This window comes from Varanus komodoensis, unplaced genomic scaffold, assembly GCF_004798865.1.
Source record: "Varanus komodoensis strain SLA01 unplaced genomic scaffold, ASM479886v1 scaffold4, whole genome shotgun sequence".
In the NCBI taxonomy this organism is placed as follows: domain Eukaryota; kingdom Metazoa; phylum Chordata; class Lepidosauria; order Squamata; family Varanidae; genus Varanus; species Varanus komodoensis.
Genome location: NW_025335941.1, coordinates 6803487 through 6822762, shown reverse-complemented (window position 1 = coordinate 6822762; position 19276 = coordinate 6803487). Strand labels below are relative to the sequence as shown.

At 38.5% G+C, this 19276-nt stretch overlaps 1 protein-coding gene across 15 annotated transcripts in view; it reads left to right on the top strand.

Moving 5' to 3' along the window:
- The window catches only part of CFAP47 (cilia and flagella associated protein 47), a 260884-nt gene that overhangs the window by 56489 nt on the left and 185119 nt on the right, over positions 1 to 19276 (top strand). For all 15 annotated transcript variants that reach the window (XR_006415883.1, XR_006415885.1, XR_006415884.1 and 12 more), the window contains 4 exons: positions 2262 to 2430; positions 8206 to 8306; positions 11950 to 12109; positions 17539 to 17734. Coding sequence is in view for 12 of the 15 variants with exons in the window: in XM_044441887.1 (XP_044297822.1) it covers positions 2262 to 2430; positions 8206 to 8306; positions 11950 to 12109; positions 17539 to 17734 (626 nt within the window). In the remaining 3 variants the exon portion in view is untranslated. The remainder of the gene's footprint in view (positions 1 to 2261; positions 2431 to 8205; positions 8307 to 11949; positions 12110 to 17538; positions 17735 to 19276) is intronic.

Here is a 19276-nt window from a genome sequence, read left to right as displayed (position 1 = left end):
ACAGTACAGTTGCTGCATCATAGAAAAAGGCCTACACATAACTTTGATTATAATGGCAGTTTTATTTGTCTGATCATGCCTGGGGGGATGTTGAGAAAGCATGGACATTTGAGAGGCTGTGTGGGTTATATCTTCTCCTGCATCTCTTCTGAGGTTTCTCTGTTTTGTTGATGCATATCACTGAATAGGAGCCAACTCTTCTTTTAGCCAGAAACAGCTCTTTACAATGCCATCAGCCTTTCTGTTAATACTAATTCTTCAGTATTATCTACAATTGTGTTCTCTGCACCAAATAAGCACAATGTTTCTTTTAAAACTCTTAATTTTCATGAAACCATACCATAGTATGAATAAAACACAGTGCCTGTGAGGTCCTGGTTATTCCTGGCCTTCCTTGAAAATGGAATTGGAACTTCAGCTTGAATTTGTACATGTAATTTTGATTGTGACCTAAATGTACTCATTAACTTTTAGTCTCCTAACTCAATTTGTAAGCTATATATTATATTTAAGTCCATTTTATTTCTCATAATAAAAATGAGGTTGGAGCTCATGTTCATATCCAAACTTGATGCAGGAATTTTGTCCTGGAAATGTATCCCACATTTAATTCTGGGATCTCAAGCACTCAGTAGCTGATTGCAAAATAAGCAACTGATAATAAACTTAAAGAAATAGCAATCCAAAAGCTATACTTTGCTCAACCAACTATGTGAATAATTTAGTATTAAACCAAGTTTTATGGAACTGTTTAGAAAATGCTTCCTTCTCAATTTCATTTCTGTCAACAGATTATAAAACTTTGGACAGGGCTATATGCTCAAAAACAAAATATGTAGTGCCTTCTATAGTACTTGGCATAGCTTAAGAGGTAGGTGATAATGAGTGTGACATATATTGTATAAACTCTGCAAAATATTACATTATTTGTATTCCTAAGAAAGACTATATGAGACAATCTAACGGTACAAAGGATCACCACTCTTTAACTGTTTTTTAAAATGCACAAGCTGGCATCAGTATTCACTACAAAATACTTAAAGGTTTTCCCACAAGAACACTCTTTCTTAGGCACACTGCCTCTATTTCAAGTCTTCCTGGGTTTCTATATCTTATCTGTTTTGTATATTCCGCAGAATGCTTATATCCTCCTGCTGCAAACCACTTTACCAATGGCTCTGTTTCATGTTTCCCCAAATGTTTTTCTCATTCCCTACCACCTCTACTACTACCTATTAGCTCACTCCCTCACACTGAAGTCAGGCCTACTGTGGGATCAGTATTTGCTTCAGTTATACTGCCTGCTTCTATCTCTGGGCATATAGCAAAAGCCCATGCCCCTACACTGGGACTCCCCTGCAGAGTTCTCCAAGATACCAGCCTGTAACTAGATTGCCAATAAGAATGTGTGTTCCCGAGCATTCTTTTTCTGGATTAAACATATGTCTAGAAGCAGGTGTCAGGCGGATGAAGGGGAACACACTGAGATTCTACCCAGACAAAACAGAACTCGTACTGCTTGGGAGGTGGGAAGCATGGGATGTGCAGCATCAGTGGGGTATCTTGCTCACTTATCTGGCAGGTTTGCAGCCTCAGTGTCCTGAACCCACTGCTTAATTGGATAAATGGTTAAGAGTACATAGATGGCCTCTTTGTATGCTTGAGGATTGACAGTTGTAATGTACTCCATGTGGAACCACCATTAAATATGATTTCAAATGTATATAAATGCTACAGCCTATCTTTTAGTGAGTGTTGGTAGGCAGATGTATATCCAACTGGTTCTATACCAACTGCACTGACTACTGTGAACTTCCATGCCCAGTTAAAAGTGATGATAATAAAAGCCATCTATGGCATGGGCCTGAAATATCTTCGAAAGTGCCTCTTCTCCTAAACCCCTTCCTGGCCATTTGTGGTCATTTTCTCAAGACTTGCTCTGGATATATTCAATTCAGGAAGTGATTAAGGAAAAGGATACAAATATTAAAACATTTTCCCAGAAGACTGGAGTTCCTTTCTTAACTCTGGAATGTGAGGTATTTGCATGCACTATCCTTTTGTCCTTTTTGCTATGCACAGTAGCCCATTCTTTATGATTTCACTGTTGCTACATGGAGCAATCCCCTATTCTTCTTATGTGAAATGACTTCTGACCAAATACAAAACATTTGACAGCTTCAGGCATTCAAAAATATAAAATGGTTTTACTCTTTTGTTGTCTGTAATAAGAAATTAACAGGTTCACATTTACCCTCTAGGTGGCAGCATATGACTTCACTCTTCCAATAAGCATTAACAGTGGAGCTACACCATCTTCAGCAAATGCCACAAAAATGACAAGTCCCATTGGATCAGCAAAGCATATCATTGTCCCACGGCCTCAGTCACTGATTATACCTACTCGAGTATGCGAAGTACAAGCAATTGGTATGTAAACCGTAGAAGTAAGCATAGGCACATGTACATGGAAGATGGCATATAACACTTTTTCGTTTCTGCTGGAATGAAGCCACAGTATTTAGAAGAGTTGAGAGGGGCTAGCGTGGACAAGGCATTTAATTCATGGGGTATTCATAAGTTGGAGACAACATGACAGCACGTAATAACAGTAGACATCTGACCACACTAAAAGAGAATCTGACATGATCAGATGATCACTTCATGTGATAAGAGACAGTGCCAACATATGCAAAGGTTTTTAAAAGTGCATAATTGCCTGAAGTAGCGATGCACAAGCTTCTTCCTTAATTAGAAAAATGCATCTTGTATTGTTTTTAGTCAAGGACACAATACTATGATCTACATGTCCATTTGGTTCAGATGTTAGACTATTCATGTGAATAGCGCACTTGTATGTCTAGTTATACATGGGAGTTAGCTCACTTTGGTAATGTCTGCTCTTGAGTCAAGTTTTAAGTCTTCATATTAAATTGGAGTTAACTTTATCTCCCTTGTAATAAGTTTGCTAATATGTAGGGCATTTTTATATTGTAAATAGGAATTCATCTTTTTCTTTTAATCTTTTGTCAGTTTCACTATTTGAAACAAAAGATTTGTAGTAAAAATATCCAGATAAATCCCTATTCTATTCTTCTTGTTGAATGATGACCCCACAAATATCTCCTGGCTCAGTCAGATGGAGTGCTGTTGGCTTCAACCCATTCAGTTAGTATAACAATTTGTTCCTTCAAGAACTGCTTTGTGAATCCATTATAAGCAAGGCATTGATCTGGAAAGCACTGAAAGGTCATTTAATCCAATGCTTTGCCTGAAGGCAGGTCTACCCATCCAGGAGGCCTTCCTTGAAATTCTTGCAATCTAGGCCACAGTGGCACAGCTCATGATTTTTCAGGTATAATGACAAACCAAGAACAAACTAGCATGAGATTCATCCTAAAAAGCTGGTCTATTCCTTTTCTTTACGCTTCAGGTGCAGAGAAGATGGAAAATGTCTAGTTTTGAACTAACCACAGTTCCCTTTTACATATGGCATAAACACAGCAGGATCAATTTGTGGTATGATATCCTGGTTTATGCTAGAACTACACCTACATTGGGTCACAGTTTCACAAGTAAAGACTGGGTGAACTGCAAAAAAAGTACTGGGGGAAAAATAACTTTGGAGAACATTCTGTCTTTTATTGTGGCAATCCTTGATAACCTTAAGTAACAAAGAAACTGACAACATCTTATGTAGAAGAAAAGAAGCTTTCCTCACTTCTACAGGCTATACCTGAGGCATCATGCACCCTTTAGTGCAGGGTTACACACACATTTACACACACACACACACACATATATAGGGAGGCATGCATTTCCTTTGCTGCTACCAGCGGAGTGGTGAATCTTTTTGCAGCTGTTTGTAAGCAAGATGGAATGAATTAACCGCACTATCAAATAACATCTCAAACACCAAGCCTATGCATTTCTACTCACAAGTGAGCATAAATAGCATGTTTATTCACAAGTAACATTTTTGCTGTTATCTATATTTTATATTTTATTTTTTGTTTTTTAATCAATTGTTTACTACCCAGAGAAGTTTGGCTATTGAGCAATATAGAAATGACAGTAATAACAACAATATATCTTGTCTAGTGCACCCATAGACTTTACCTTTAAATAGTCATGTCACCTTGGTAGTTCTTTTGCAATCAGCCTGTTTTCTTAGGTTTTTTATTTCTCCTTTTTCAGCTGTAATACCAAAGCATATTAAAAGCTTAACTGCAAATGCATAACATCATCATTACTGCATTTCAGTATTTTTAAAAATCACTTAGATTTGTAAGGTCATTCAGTTTAACCTTCTTAAGCACCTAACATATTTTATATTTAATTTCTATACTGCCCAATAGCTGAAGCCAAAGTGCTTGGTAGTGTTGCAAATTTTATCTACCCATTAATTTTCCTCCTCAGCATCATATATTGTGAGCCCATATAGACAGATCCCATATATGGCCTATTGTGGCAGCATATAAATCCATTAAATAAATCTAAAGAGGCAGTTCCCAACATTCTAATCAAGTCCAATGACCAAAAACCAGAAGCAAGAATGGTTCTGCACAGACAAAACGGCGGGACTATGGGGCTTTGCACTGCAATGACAAGGAAATTAGTTTAGCATCCACTTCATTAGAGTCCTTGAATATGCCCCTTGACTTTTTCTAAGCAATAGTTACTATTCAGATTTATAACAAACAGTCGAATGGTATATTTGGAAACAATGGCCTTCTACTCACCAAATTCGTTCACACACAATGCTGAGCAATACCTTGAAGTAACCTATCTTACCTTGTGTCCTGCATTCACACATTATGAGGTAACTACTCATGAGTGGTTTCTGTGCATCTCCATCTCCCCTCCAAATGGCACCATGCATCCCATCAGCCCCTACACCTGGGAACCGATCCACATGCACACCGATCCTACCTGTATCCCCTGCCTCTTCTCCACTGACCCCTGGGCATGTTCTTAGCTATCTGCTGCTGCTTTTTCTGCAGCTCTGCAGAGTGCCTGTCTACTCATTAGGGCAGCATAGTGGCTCTGCAAGAGCAGCAGAGCAGCACCCCTGCTGCCCCCATACTCTGGTGCCCATGCACAAGCACCCACCTGCATACATCCACACCTCTCCTCCCTCCCTCCCTCCCTTGTGGCACATGTGCCTGAGGCGCTTCCCCACATGCAGGAATCACACATGCTGCCAGGGCTGCCTCCCCCTGGCAGCCTGGAGCATGGAGGGCACACTTTTCCCAGGAAGCCTGTCTGGAGAAACTCTGCAGTGCTTGCAAAGAGTTCCTTACATTCTTGGGGACAGGGTGGGAGCAGGCAGGGCAGGAGACACAGATTCTGACAGCAATGCAGCAACTGCTAGGTGAGCAGGGCAGCAGAAAATGGTAGCAGGAGCAGCCACAGCTGCTCTTGTGCCCAGAATGGGGAATCCACAGAAACTGTCTTCACACATAATGAGCCAGTGTGGTGGTGTGGTTAAGAGCATGGGACTTGGACTCGGACGACCTGGGTTTGAGTCCCCGCTCAGCCATGGAGCCAACTGCGTGACTTTGGGCCAGTCACAGACTCTCAGCCCAACCTACCTCACAGGGTTGTTGTTGTGGCGATAAGATGGAGGAGGAGATGTAAGCTGCCTTGAGCCCTTTGTAGGAAAAAAGGCAGGATATAAATCGAAAAATAAATAATGTGGAGAACACTTGACTGCCTGTAACAACCAGAAACTTGAATTGGTAACATGGATCCTTTCTGCCATTTTTGTGGTCTGTACCCAGCAGATTTACCTTGGAGCATCTTCAGGTAAAAAGTTAAGTTTTGTGCTTTTAAAGATCTCTGCCTCTCTAAGGTAAAGCCAAGAACAGTCTTCAACCTGGGCATCCTGGGGGAAGAGTTCTGTAAGAGTTGGCTCTTCCCTCCAGAAGCTGACTCAGCAACACAGGTCTCCTGAATGCTGTAGCCTATTCCTGCATCTTGCTGGACCTTTGTCTCTGATCCTGTTCCTGCCTGGACTTATCTTAACCTGCCTTGCTTCCCTGCCTTACTTACCATGCCTTGCTGCTCCTGAACCCTGTGTAGTCATCCTGTCCCTAGAACTCATTGTTCTAGGATTGTTCGATCAGTTCTTGGCCTCTTGCCTGTTACGGCTCTGCTTTGTCTCACTCCACACTGTACTCCTGATTCCTGACCATTGCCTGCTCTGTGACTATGAGTTGGACTTGTTATTGGACTTGCTGTTGGACTCTGGACTTTTATGCTGCCTGAATTCTTGTTGTCTGTGTGCTGGTTTCCTGCCACCCATGCCCCAGATCCTGACAATGAAGTTTTGTTGTTTTTTTGCCTATATGCAATATAAAAATGACTCTATATGCAATATGGGCACAGATCTACAAATTAGATGGATACCATTATGCCATAGCAGGTGAAGCATCATTATGCATCTAGCATGAGAGAAGTAGCTAGTCTTAGTAATGATCACAAGTCTGATGTATGTCAGTCCTGTGCATATTAACTCAGAAAAAACTTCAGCTGAGTTCAGTGGGACTTATTCCTTTCTAAGTGGACATCTGAATTTTAGTCTGCATTTAATGCTTCTATTTCTTTATTTCAATCTAACAAATAAAAATGAGTGCTATTTCTATTTCTTTTTCTGTACTTCAATTTGAACAGCAAGTGCAATCAATTCAATTTTATGTAAAAATGCAAGCACTCATGATAATAAAGAGGTTAATAATTGGTACATGAAATTCAGTGGCTCCATAAAAAATAATATGGCTTGGATTTTTCATCACTAGTAAAAAAAAATACTGTTTGACTGTAATTAAAATAGGTGGATTAAAATGCTACCTCAGTTCAGTTTGATTTAATTAGTTGCAGTATTAAAGTACTTCACACTGTCCTGCTAGGCCCCAGTATTTTGTACTTTACATTCCACTGAAAGGAAAAGCAAACTTGGATTTATCTGAGTTACATGGGAGATGTACAAAAGACACCTATGCATTATTGTGTGCTTTAAAGTCAGTTTCCTTTTACAATCTTGGATGCAAAATTAAAGGTTAATGCTGAGAAATACATAGGGAAAATAGAAACCTTACAAATCTGTAGTTCCAAATCCACGAGTATGCCATAAGCTCACAAAATCCTTTTTCCATGGTTTGTTGTGATACCTAAGTCAAAAAAACTATAGGACCATATCCAATCCTTCCACTGCACTTCCACTGTTTCTGTTGAACCAGCAGACCCCCATTACCACAGTGGGAAGTTAGCTCTTTTAGAAGCAACCTCAGAAATGAGTGGAAATGCTCATTTCTGAAACAGGGCAGTTCAGTAGAGTTCCATTCTGCTAGCTCCAATAACCTGCCCTATTCCTCTAATAATAGTTTGGGCTTGTTTCTATCTGCCTGGGGATCTGGTAGTACATGAGCAATGTTGCATACTTTCCATAGTTATGGCTGGCCTCAAAACAGTCTATAGAATGGCGTGGCCATACCTAAAGTGGTTAAGAGAACAGATCTGGGACTCAGGCAATCTGGGTTCTAGTCCCTGCTCAGCCATGGAGCCAACTGGGTGACTTTGGGGCAGTCACAGACTCTCAGCCTAACCTACCTCACTGAGTTGTTGTGGGGATAAGATTGAGAGCAGCAGGAGGAGAATGATGTAAGCAGCTTTGAATTCTTTTTAAGTATATAGGTGGGATATAAATCTAATAAACAAATAAACATAAGGTAAAAATCTGATGTTTGAGAGTGGCAAGCAGGTGGTGACTGTGGGAGATGAGCCACAAAATAAACTTAAAGAGCTGCATGCATCTCCTGAGACTTGGTTTGGCCACCCCTGCTATTGAATTACTTACTTTAAATCAATAACTATAGTTTGCTGATTTGGATGTCATCACAAATTATGATTTTAAAAAAGGAAGTGGTGATTGGGCCCTGTGTGTAATGCAAATCTCAACCTCCATTTCATCTGTTGGAAGAATGGATTTATAATATCTGGATTAAGCCAAGGTCTCAATTAAGTAGATATTTTATATTGGATAAATTATATAAATGTACACCATGGGGGAGATTGTTTATATATAAGAGTGAAAAGTACTTGAGTTACAGGAACTTAAGTGGTAGAGGTTTTAACAAATAACAACTTGCTGAAGAATTTTGTGAGAAGTTAAATAAAAGTGTGTGTATTTGCTTCCATCTACAGTATTACAACCACCACTGGAACTTTTTCCTATGGAACTTGTATTTCAGTACGGTGTAAGAGGTATCAACTTGGGTGTGATAAGTGACAGCAGTAACATAAAGGTAGGTATATTGTAGGGCTGAGTAGATTTCTCATTTCTTTAAGTGCTTCAATATTATTTTCTGGCTCTTTTAAAGTATGTTTAGCTTCCACTTGGGCCACCTTAGGGCAAGAAAGGGGAATTTCAGGATGCTGTTAACAGATTTTCTACATGTACCCTTGCACTGTTTGCTAAACAACTTCCCCTTTTAAATTCTTTAATTTTTTGTTTTGTCTTTCTGCATGAACAGCATATATACTTAAGAATAGTATTTTTGTAACACCTAAAAGGAAACAAGATAGTATACAGTACATAACATAAAATTTAAAATGCTGAACTGTACTTCGAGGTTTAAAATCCTAAAAAATGGATCTATGAGGCACTGGTAGGATGAAAAGGAAAAGAGACATTTGCATCATTTGTTTATCAATACATGAATGAGCTCATATCACCTCATATGCTGAAAAAGGAAAAGTTTTGCTGCTGCTGCTCTCCCCCACCCTTTCCACTGATTGCGGGTTGCTGCTTTGCCTAAACGCAGGCAAACTTTGGTTATTCTTATCTACCATTTATGAAGTCTGCTTCAGTTAACCATCATTAAGATTAACTTCATTTCAGGATTTGGGCATAATGCTAATTTGTAATTGATGTATAATTGAAAGCTTCCAATCACTTCATGGCTGCTTATGATAAACCTTAGCTTAATGTGATGTCTGAATGAAGTTATTAAGATAAAATGATCTTCTGTTGCTGTGCAGCAAAACTTGGGATCATAAAATTAAGGAACTGAGAGGAAATTGAAAAAAAAATTCAAAAGTATTATTCAAGAAGGAACAATGAGTTTTGACATTATCCGTATTGCATCAGTCAAAAGTCTAGATAATTCAGAACCTCAAAATCTTGGGTGAAATTCTATCCAGAATTTTGCAAGCAACTGTAGTGGTTTATAGTTTTATATCTGCCCTCCCCTTTATACTGGAGTTTTTGTTATTATATATGCCTAACAATGACAGCAGGAAAGCTCCAGGCCTGCCTTGCACTTTCACTATTAGCTGTTCATTTGAGCAGTGGTAGAAGAGCTATTGAAAGTAAATAATCCTCATAGGAATATTCTTATGTATGATGTCAGACCCATGATGGATAGTAAATTAAAGTTGATTACAATTTCTTTCATTAGAACTTCTAAAACCTTGACTCTGGGTCTGGCATACATTATAGAAAGTTCACTACTCTATCAATATTAGTTAATATTGCAACTAATATTAAAATGTAATGCAAAACTCACAGTGAGTGGTTCTCAGTCCTATATTAAAAAGGTTTTCTGCAATGCAAATTTTTGAGCATTAATATTGTAATATCTACCTGTATAGCTGGGATGGTTAATTCTAATATTACCGCTTTTATTTGGATCCAAATAAAATGTTATAAAACAGATTTGATATTCCCCACTGTCCAATTGTAATGGCATTTTGTAGTTATGTGGAGTCAAGTTATCTCAGATCCATGGCAACCCCATGAATGAATGCCCTCCAACGTGTCCTGACATTCTTGCTCAGGTCTTCCATATCAAGGCTATGGCTTCCTTTATGGAATCCATCCATCTCATAGTTGGTCTTCCTCTTCTTCTCCCGCCAACTTTCCCTAGCATGACTGTCTTGTCCAGTGAGTCTTTTCTTCTCATGAAGTCTCTTCTTCTTCTAACTTGATTTGCTTGGAACCCACTTCATCTTTCTGTCAGTCCAGGGTATTCAGCTGTCCTCCGGGACCATGTTTCAAATACATCAGTTTTCTTTCTGTTAGCTTTCTCTATTGTCCACTTTTCATATCCATGCACGGTAATCAGGAACACAAGCAGTAATTGGTCATGGTCTCCAGTGAAATGTCCTTATACTTGATAATCGTTTCTAGTTCCTTCATTGCTTCCCCTCTCACTTTCAGCCTTCCTCAAATTTCTTGGCTATAGTCTCCATTTGAATTGATGACAGAGCCAAGGTATACAAAATCTTTCATGATTTCAATTTCTTCATTGTTGATATTAAAGTTGTGTAGGAAACAATTCTGTTTCTTCATATTCTGTCCTTACAGTTTCATGTCTGCATTACAGATTACTCATCAGGACAATCAATTGCTGAGGCGCACACATTTCTTTCAGCACCATTCATAGTTTGTTGTGATCTACACAGTTGGCGGGGTGGGGTGGGGGCTTTGCTGTAGTCTTTGAAGCATAGGCTCATCTTCTGAAATTCTTTGGTGCACTGCAGTAGCCAATGTATATTTCTAATATAATCTTGAAGGCCTGTTTCTTTTCAGAATCCAGCTTGAACATCAGGCATTTTTGCTCTATATGAAGTTATTCATTGCAACATCTTGAACATCACTTTTCTTGCATGGGTAATTGCATGGTTTTTTATTTTAATAGTTCATAGTTACTACCACGATATGTTCCTAGTCTTGCTTTGGCAGAGAGAATTCAGATTCTCCATTTCTTACTTCCAATTCCATTGTCAATTTGATTTCTTTATTGACCATGTGGTAATACATGTGTACAATCATCTTGTCAGTTGCCTGAAGCATTTCTCCTGGATACTTACTTAAAAGTTTCTGATTTCTTTTTCTTTGGCACCTGTTGATGGAGCATAGACATGAATGATGGTTTACTGTTAAGTTTTCTAAGAATTCTAATTTATATTATTTGGTTGGACTGTTCATTATAACGCCTTAGTGTCTGTATTACACTTTGCCTCAGTATTAGAAACTGCCACTCTGTTTCTTTTAAATTTGTCATTCCCAAAGTAAAACACTTGGCATTTTTCTGACTGAAAATGTCCCTTTCCAGGCCACTTTGTTCTCACCAAGTACCGTGAAGTTATAGCCTTGACTCATGCTTCTCATTTTCCATGTTCCAGCTGTATGTATTGTGCAACATTGAACTTTCCTTTTGTGTCTGTGCATAACAGTGGCTAGTCTTCCTGTGGCTTTGATCCAGTTATGTCATTAGGTACAGTGCTATTGTCCTTTGTCTTTCCACAGTGGCTGGTTAAATACTTTCTGACCTGGGTATGTAATCTCTGGCACTACCTCTTGTTTCATCATAGAGTAAGAAATCTCAGAAACGGTTTTACCATTGCCTCCTTCTGAGCAATACTAACCAGAATTAGCTTGAATATCATTGCTTTTGTTTGCAAAAGATCACCCAGTATAGTGCTTCATTCATCTACCACTGCTGCTCAGTAGCTGTTCTTCAGGTTCTCCATCATCATCAGAAATAACCAATCTCTTCTGTTGATGTGATCAATACTACTTAAAAGGGTAGATGCATCTCAATTTGATGTCTCAGCTTCTACCATTCCACCTTGGGTGAATCTGCTAAGACATCAGCCCAGTGAGAGGATTGGGCTTTTTGGTGGCATTGCTCTTGGCTTCTTCGACATTCTCAAACCTCCTTAACGTGTTATGGTATGCACTTAAACTGGGATGTTTTAAATGATATTAAGTAGTCTGTATAATGTACATTATCCTTGCTCTATTATATATATCAGTATCACTCCTAATGTATTTGGGTAAATATAGTTGAAGTTTGGAGTGGGACATGAATCCTTGAGCATAGGGAAGTCCAGCTTGTTATGGTAATGAAATGGGTAATGCTACTAATTTGTCTGATACAGAAACTACAGCTGAGCAATATCTCAAAGCAACAAATTACGTGGAGATTTGATCTTGATGCTGCAGGAAAAGCAGTAGATGATGGTATCTTCAAATTTAGTTTACATTCTGGGATTCTCTACCCAGGTCAATTCACAATTGTTACTATATGCTTCTGTCCATGTAAGTAACACTTTCTGTCTTAGTCTGTATATAAATTTATGTCTGCTATTGGTTTGAAACTAATTTTGTTAAATGGAACTGTGAGGATAAGTGGAGCACATAAATATCATGCTTATTGTTTCAGCTTTCTGTTATCAACCCAGGAAAGTCCTGTTCCTAGCTAGTTTCATAATATGTGATCTTGGAAATTCAGATTTATTTATGGTTCAGGAACTCAGAGTTAACCCAGCAACAGACTATAAATGATCGCTGTGCTAATTCCAGGTTGTGTAAGGCTTGAACAACCCAGAATTTCCAGTTTTGCATGTCAGGAGACAATTCAAGAGTGAGGCATTGCTGGGTTGTTAAGGAAACATGGAAGTGATTATTCCTCAGCTTGTGCACTCCAATCGTCTTTGTAGTTCCTGAGTTAAATAACCCAGGAAAGACATTGTGATATGTCAGGTTCTTCTTAGGTGCTTGACAGAATTATACATTTTATTTAAAATAAATGCAAACAACTTTCCTTGAATGCAAACCTATAAAGTAGATTGGTACTGGGAAGACAAAGGTTATACATTCCATATGTATAAATAATCATGTGCTACTAAGCTTAACTTGATGCTGAAACAAATTGAACTCGATGGTGTTCAGAAATCTTAATGATAATTATTACATTTTGTTATCTTCTAAGAAGGGGTCTTCGTACATATATAGGAAGTTGAGCAAGGAGAGATCCATTCATATTTTGAAAAGCTTTAATTTAATAATTGAATTGTATTTTAAATTTAAATCATTTAAATAAATTAAATGCTTTACATTTAAATAATTAAAAAATATTCAGTGTTGAGAGTTTGTTCCTGAGCTCAGGGGTGAATACTTAGTTTGCTCTGGTGTAGTGCTTGAAGCTGCTATAAGATATAGAGCTTTCCTGAGTACAATGAATTTATTTATTTATTATTTATTTATTTAGGAGACTTCTATGCCTCCCCATTCGCCGAAGCCTTGGGGCGGCTCACATCCATAAATAAACTTCCATAAAATAATATAAATTAACAATATAAATTAAGTTGCCCTGGCCAAAGAATAAAATGAATAAATACTATTAACAATTAAAATGACATTTGAATAAAAAGATCTTCGCCTGGCGCCGAAAAACAAATGACGGCGCCAGGTGGACCTCTCTGGGGAGCGCATTCCATAGATCGGGCGCCACCGCAGAGAAAGCCCTCCTCCGAGTACTTACCCTCCTAATTTCCTTCACGGAGGGTTCCCAGAGAAGGGCCTCTCCCGCAGATCTCAAGGGGTGGGCGGGCATATATGGACATAAGTGCTCCTTCAGGTAACCAGGACCCAAGCCGTTTAGGGCTTTATAGGTCATCACCAACACGTTGAATTGGGCCCAGACTTCAATGGGAAGCCAGTGAAGCTGACGGAGGACTGGAGTCATATGAACATAACGCCCAGTCCCTGTCAGCAGCTTGGCAGCTATATTTTGAACCAATTGAAGTATCCAGACCGTCTTCAAGGGTAGCCCCATGTAGAGCGCGTTACAGAAGTCAAGTCGGGAAGTCACCAACGCATGTGTCACTGTCGCCAGGCAGTCGTACTCCAGGTAGGGGCGCAGCTAATGGATCAGCCGAAGCTGAAAGAAAGCGCTCCTCGCCACCGCTGTCACCTGAGCTTCCAGTGAAAGCTCTGGGTTGAGGAGCACTCCCAAGCTGCGAACCTTGTCCCTAAGAGGGAGTGCAACCCCATTCAGGACTAGGTTCAGTTCACCCTCTCTCAAGCCCGATCCACCAACCAACAGGACCTCCGTCTTGTCTGGATTGAGCTTCAGTTTATTGGCCCTCATCCAGCCCATTACCTCGTCCAGGCACCGGTTCAGCACAGCCACTGCCTCACCTGGATCGGTGGAAAACGAGAGGTAGAGCTGGGTATCATCAGCGTACTGATGGTTCCGCAGCCCACACCTCCTGATGACCTCTCCCAGCGGTTTCATGTAGACGTTAAACAGCAAAGGGGACAAAATGGACCCCTGCGGTACTCCATGGCATAGCTGCCATGGTGCAGAGCCATAGTCCCCCAGCACCACCTTCTGGAATCAGCCATTGAGATAGGAGCGGAACCACTGCAAAGCAGTGCCTCCGACCCCCACTCTCGCTAGCTTATCCAGAAGGATACTATGGTCGATGGTATCGAAACCCACTGAGAGTTCCAGAAGAACCAACAGGGCTTCTGTTGGCTGCTATATTGAACAGCATCTTTCTTCAGCCCCTAGCAAAGCTTTGTTTTTTCCCTATCAATGCAGGAAACATTGCTAGAGAAATAACTGGAGCATTTTGTCTTTCCTAGGAAAGACAGGACTTTTTTTTGGAGGTGGGTATTATGTTTTAAATTCAGGCATGCTAAGAATAAGCTACGCTGAATGTAGTGGGAATTACTTTTAGGCAAACGTGTGTAGGATTGAGCTGTCAACATCATGGCAAACTTGGGTTATATAAACACTCATGTGGCCAAGTGAAGTTAAATATATCTTGAGTGAAGTGAATTTTGATTTATTTCTAATCCTCAGTGAACAGATGTTCCTTCCACAGATATCTCAATTATGACCTGATAGTACCAACCTTGTTGCAGTAGTGATGACCAAATAGCCAAAAGGACACAATATAATAAGTTGTAGTTCTTTTTCCTGTCTAACCATGCATAGGATTTTATCCTACAGCAGTTCAGTTCCAAGTGTTTTCTGTGACACATAACTGGAAGCCTTATTGACAGTGCCAGATCTGTGTACTTTAGTCCTATAGCCCTATTGAAAATCCTATAGGGATTTTCTAGTAACTTTTCTAGAATAGGTTACTCTAATAAGTTTACCCAATTATTTCCTAAATTTTCATTTCCTAATGTTCATGTGTGTACTGCCTTCTCTGAAGTTGAGTAATGCGTGTTATGAATGTCCATAACTGCCAAGGTTAATTTCAACAAACACTGTAGTATCTTATTTAACTTGTCCCACTTTGAAAGAAATAGAGACTAGATGGGCAAACTCATAAGTACATTTATGGTTTGTTCATCAGTTTGTATGGATTACATGGAATTCCCTGCAAGTGTTAGATGTGAATGAAGAACTTTTATGCAGAGTATGAGATTGTTTTAAAGTTTACATGGAAGTTAGGCCTAAGATAGCAGTATATTCTCACCTCATTTATTCAAGAGTCCAGTCAACTGTAATGCTGTTCAGGCCATGGCACATGTAGGGGTGGTGCTGGAGGAGCAGGAGGAGGCTGGACAGAGTTTTAGTTAGCATCTTAATTTTCTATTCTTGGCTGTTCTGAATCATATATTAAATTGTCCTATTCAATCTACGCAACTCCCGGGCTCTTTATACTGTTCTTGTAATTGCAGGAAGGTCAGGGTCCTTATTTGTTCATTCTGGGTTTTTAAATTTCCTCCTGAACTGCTTTTATCTTGTGCACAAACTGGGTTCTCTTAGTATGTAAAAATCACTGCCTTATACTGGTCATTCAACTGTCTAAATTTGCTTTTAAGAGTGAGTAATTTGCCTCTATGGGAATTGCTAATTTCAAGCTTTTATACAAATGCAGCTTGCATTTTCATGATATGCTTTTACATTGTTACAAACTAAAGATAATTCATTCAAGAAATAAATACCAGTAATAATGGTGCTCAGGATTAACTTTGGAATGTCTTCCAAAGATAATTCAGTTATAACAAATTCAGATTATTTAATGTTATGCTTTTAGGCATTATGACAGTTGCAAAAGGAATAAAATTAATATACAGTAAAATAATTTGATTTAATAAAAATTAAATTGGAAACATTTGGAGACTTGCTAAGTGAAAAGCACATATGGAACTTTTATAGTTTAGCCTTCCCCAATCTGGTACCCTTCAAGTTTGTTGGAATACAATCCCCAGTATCCCCAGTCACCCATTAAGATAGCTTATTCTAGTTCTTCTTGACCCAGCTTACTCTGAGATCAGAACTCTGTACCCTGTTCTGTCAGATTTCTACACCTCAGCAGAACAGTATGATTTTTGTTCATTGTATCAATAACCATCTGGGCTAGATTGTAGAGGCCCCTGGCTATTTCTGTAGGGAAACTGTGGGCTTATACATTTGTCTTGTTCTGTGACATAGTTGTAAGATACAGCAAGTTGATAACTTTTTCTCTGGAGACTCCTTATTACAAGGGATTAACACTTTCCTTGATGACATTGACAATCCATTTTTAAAAACTTAATTTAAACATGTAATGTGCATTGTGGGTGGTAGGGTGGGATAGATCTATTTTCAAAAGTATTCTGCTATCTAGGTCATGACATGAAGTTACACAGCCATCTTTACAGATGTCTTAAAGATTTGAGCTCCATTAAAGTAAACATTTGAAGTGAGATTCTTTTCTTGCCAGAACCTTTATCTAGGGATAAAGATTCTACAAAGGAAAAAAGGGCCTTCATAGTTTCCCTGCTTCCTTTTAAGATTTCCTACTACTTCATGTTGAATAATGGTCAATAACAAAAAGGTATAGGGATACAAGAAGACAACAACACAAGTTAGTATACTGGGAAGACTTGAGGTGTATGCAGTCTCCTCTCCACCCTACCTACCCCCATATCTTGATGCTAGTAATTTCAGTGTTTGTGTTTTGTTTTTGGTTTAATATGAGTAGTATCAAGAGTTATCTGTTATTTATGCAACCTCTGGCTTAACAATAACTTTTTGGCTTCTGCCATGCAAGAGGCAGTCCTGTGGCAGGGCATTTAGGACATGTTAGATTATCAGCGCTAGGCAGGGTATCGTTACATGGCCAGGAATGTAGAATTCCAGCAGCACTTCTGGCTGCATTCTAAATCCATGCAGGTTTGAATGGTACACAGCTGGCATAATAAACTGAGTAACAAGATAAAAAGCAAAGTAAGTTTGAAAAGCAGTAGAAGCACTGCTTATCTGGGCTACTGACTGAGGAGGACACAATCCTCCTAGATTTAGTACTTGAATGATACTCATTGAATGTAAATGTAAGGACAACATACATATTCTTACCTACAAAACTATATAGCTTATGACAACCCCATAAAACAGGCAAGTATACATATTGTGCCATTACGAATGAACTTCAAGGAAGTGATATGGGTAACCAGGAACATAATTTGAAATATGATTTTGAAATATTGCATGTGATTTGGCTATTAGATTTCTCATATTATAGGATCACATGAGTTTATGAATTCATAGCAATTTGTAACTTGCTTTAAAAATAATTTTGTGGAATAATTTGTTAATAGTTAGAAATGCCACCCCCTTTGTAGCCTACACTCATGTCTGTTTGGGTTTTTTTTAAAAAAATTGCATTCTTTATTTTTAGGGTCTGGTCGTTTACCTAAAACAATTCATTTAATTTGTATTAATATGCATTTATTTCCAGATTTTCCTGGAACATACATAGCTCAAGTGCCAGTGTTTTTGAATGATGAAACAGCAGTTTACAGAACAGTCACTTTATCTGGGGCTGTGAAGTCACCCAAGATTAACTTTGAACCTCCACTTTTGATACTGACTCCTGTACCTCTCAATGTCAAAACAGGAGCAGATGTCCATGTAATTCCACAGGGTTATTTAAGGTAAATCCTCAAAGTACAATTTAAATTTCAGGAGATGACATTCTTCCTATAAATTATTATTTTCTCTCTAATCATTACAAGGTAATAGCTTTATGCTTTGGATGAATAGAAAAATAATAATTGCAAGAAGTAATGAAGTTGTAGAATGATTGTAAATTAGTTTATCAGTGATAGAAGCTTATCTATGTCACTTCTCTCCAGTCTTTTAATACTATCTGGGGTTGAGTGTTGAAATATTGCATTGTACAACTTTGACATTCAAGGCTTTTAAAAGAAATGGACAGAGCTGGGCGGAAAGCTCAGAGAGCTCACTAAAGACTCTTGGGACACAAATATAGGGCCACCAGTCCAACTTCTACTGTTTGGACATGATACAGAACCAAGAATTTGCTTTAGTAAAGATCATTTTAGACTTGTTTGGTAGTAAATGGTTTAGATGTTAATAGGCAATGCCTTATTTGTCCGACTTATGGTGTTGATTTAGTTACAGTAGCCCAAACTTGTTTATAGTATAGAAATACAAGTGGTTTCAGTATAGGGTAAGCCATGTTTCCCAGATTTTCTCTATTAATAAACTGTAGGTTTTGTCAATTACTTCATTCCTTGACTATGTGCAATGAATAGAATCTAAAGAACAATTCAACTAGTTCTGTGTGTCTTTGAGCTTATGTTTCATTAATAATAGCTCTCTGTTCTACATGACAAAACACTCTTGAAATTGAGAGGGAGTTTCAAGAACAGTAATATGGCATGGGATTATGCCGTTCAAAAGGAAAGGGAAAAATCTACTGGGATACTCAAACTCTTAGCCATACCAAAAGTTGTTTGAACCAAACACTGAATTTAATTACAAGCTAAATAATTAAAATTAAACTTCTTTGAAAATAGAAGGAATGAAGGGATATCCAGAAGGTGCATCAGGTTATTCACTTTCTGTCTATTTTACTATTCAGGAAATTTGACCAGGTAAAAGTATGCACATTGTAGAGTTGGGGCCCATTTCTTGTTCAATACTGACTGCTAAGATAGATTTGTCTGAATTTGAGAGTAATGAGGTGTTGACAGATTCATGGTTAACTAATGAAGTCTTGCAAGCAGTGTGAAAGTTTGTCTGCTTTGGGAAGGGTCGGACAATTTTTCAGGGTAGGCATTGGAGCAGACGCAATTGTGGCAGGAGTAATACACTGCCCAATTACAACATTTCTGGCATTCCAGCCATCAATGGCAATAGCCAGAAGAGGTGTTAGTAGCCTTACTGAAAGAGAGGGATAGATGGGAAGTTTTCAGTTGGGATTCAGCTCTTTATATGGGCAGATGGTTATTTGATTTAAATTGTTTCGATTTATATTGTTTATATTTATTGATTTATATTTGACTTCTTTGATTTATATTGTTTTCAAAACAGATAAGTTTCAATAAAGAACTATACTTCCAAGATTTTGATTCTAATTCAAAAGGAGAGGGAAAGAGGGAGATGACCTGCTCACAACACACATCATGAATTAAATTAATATAATAAAAAATCAGCATTATTTATCCTGT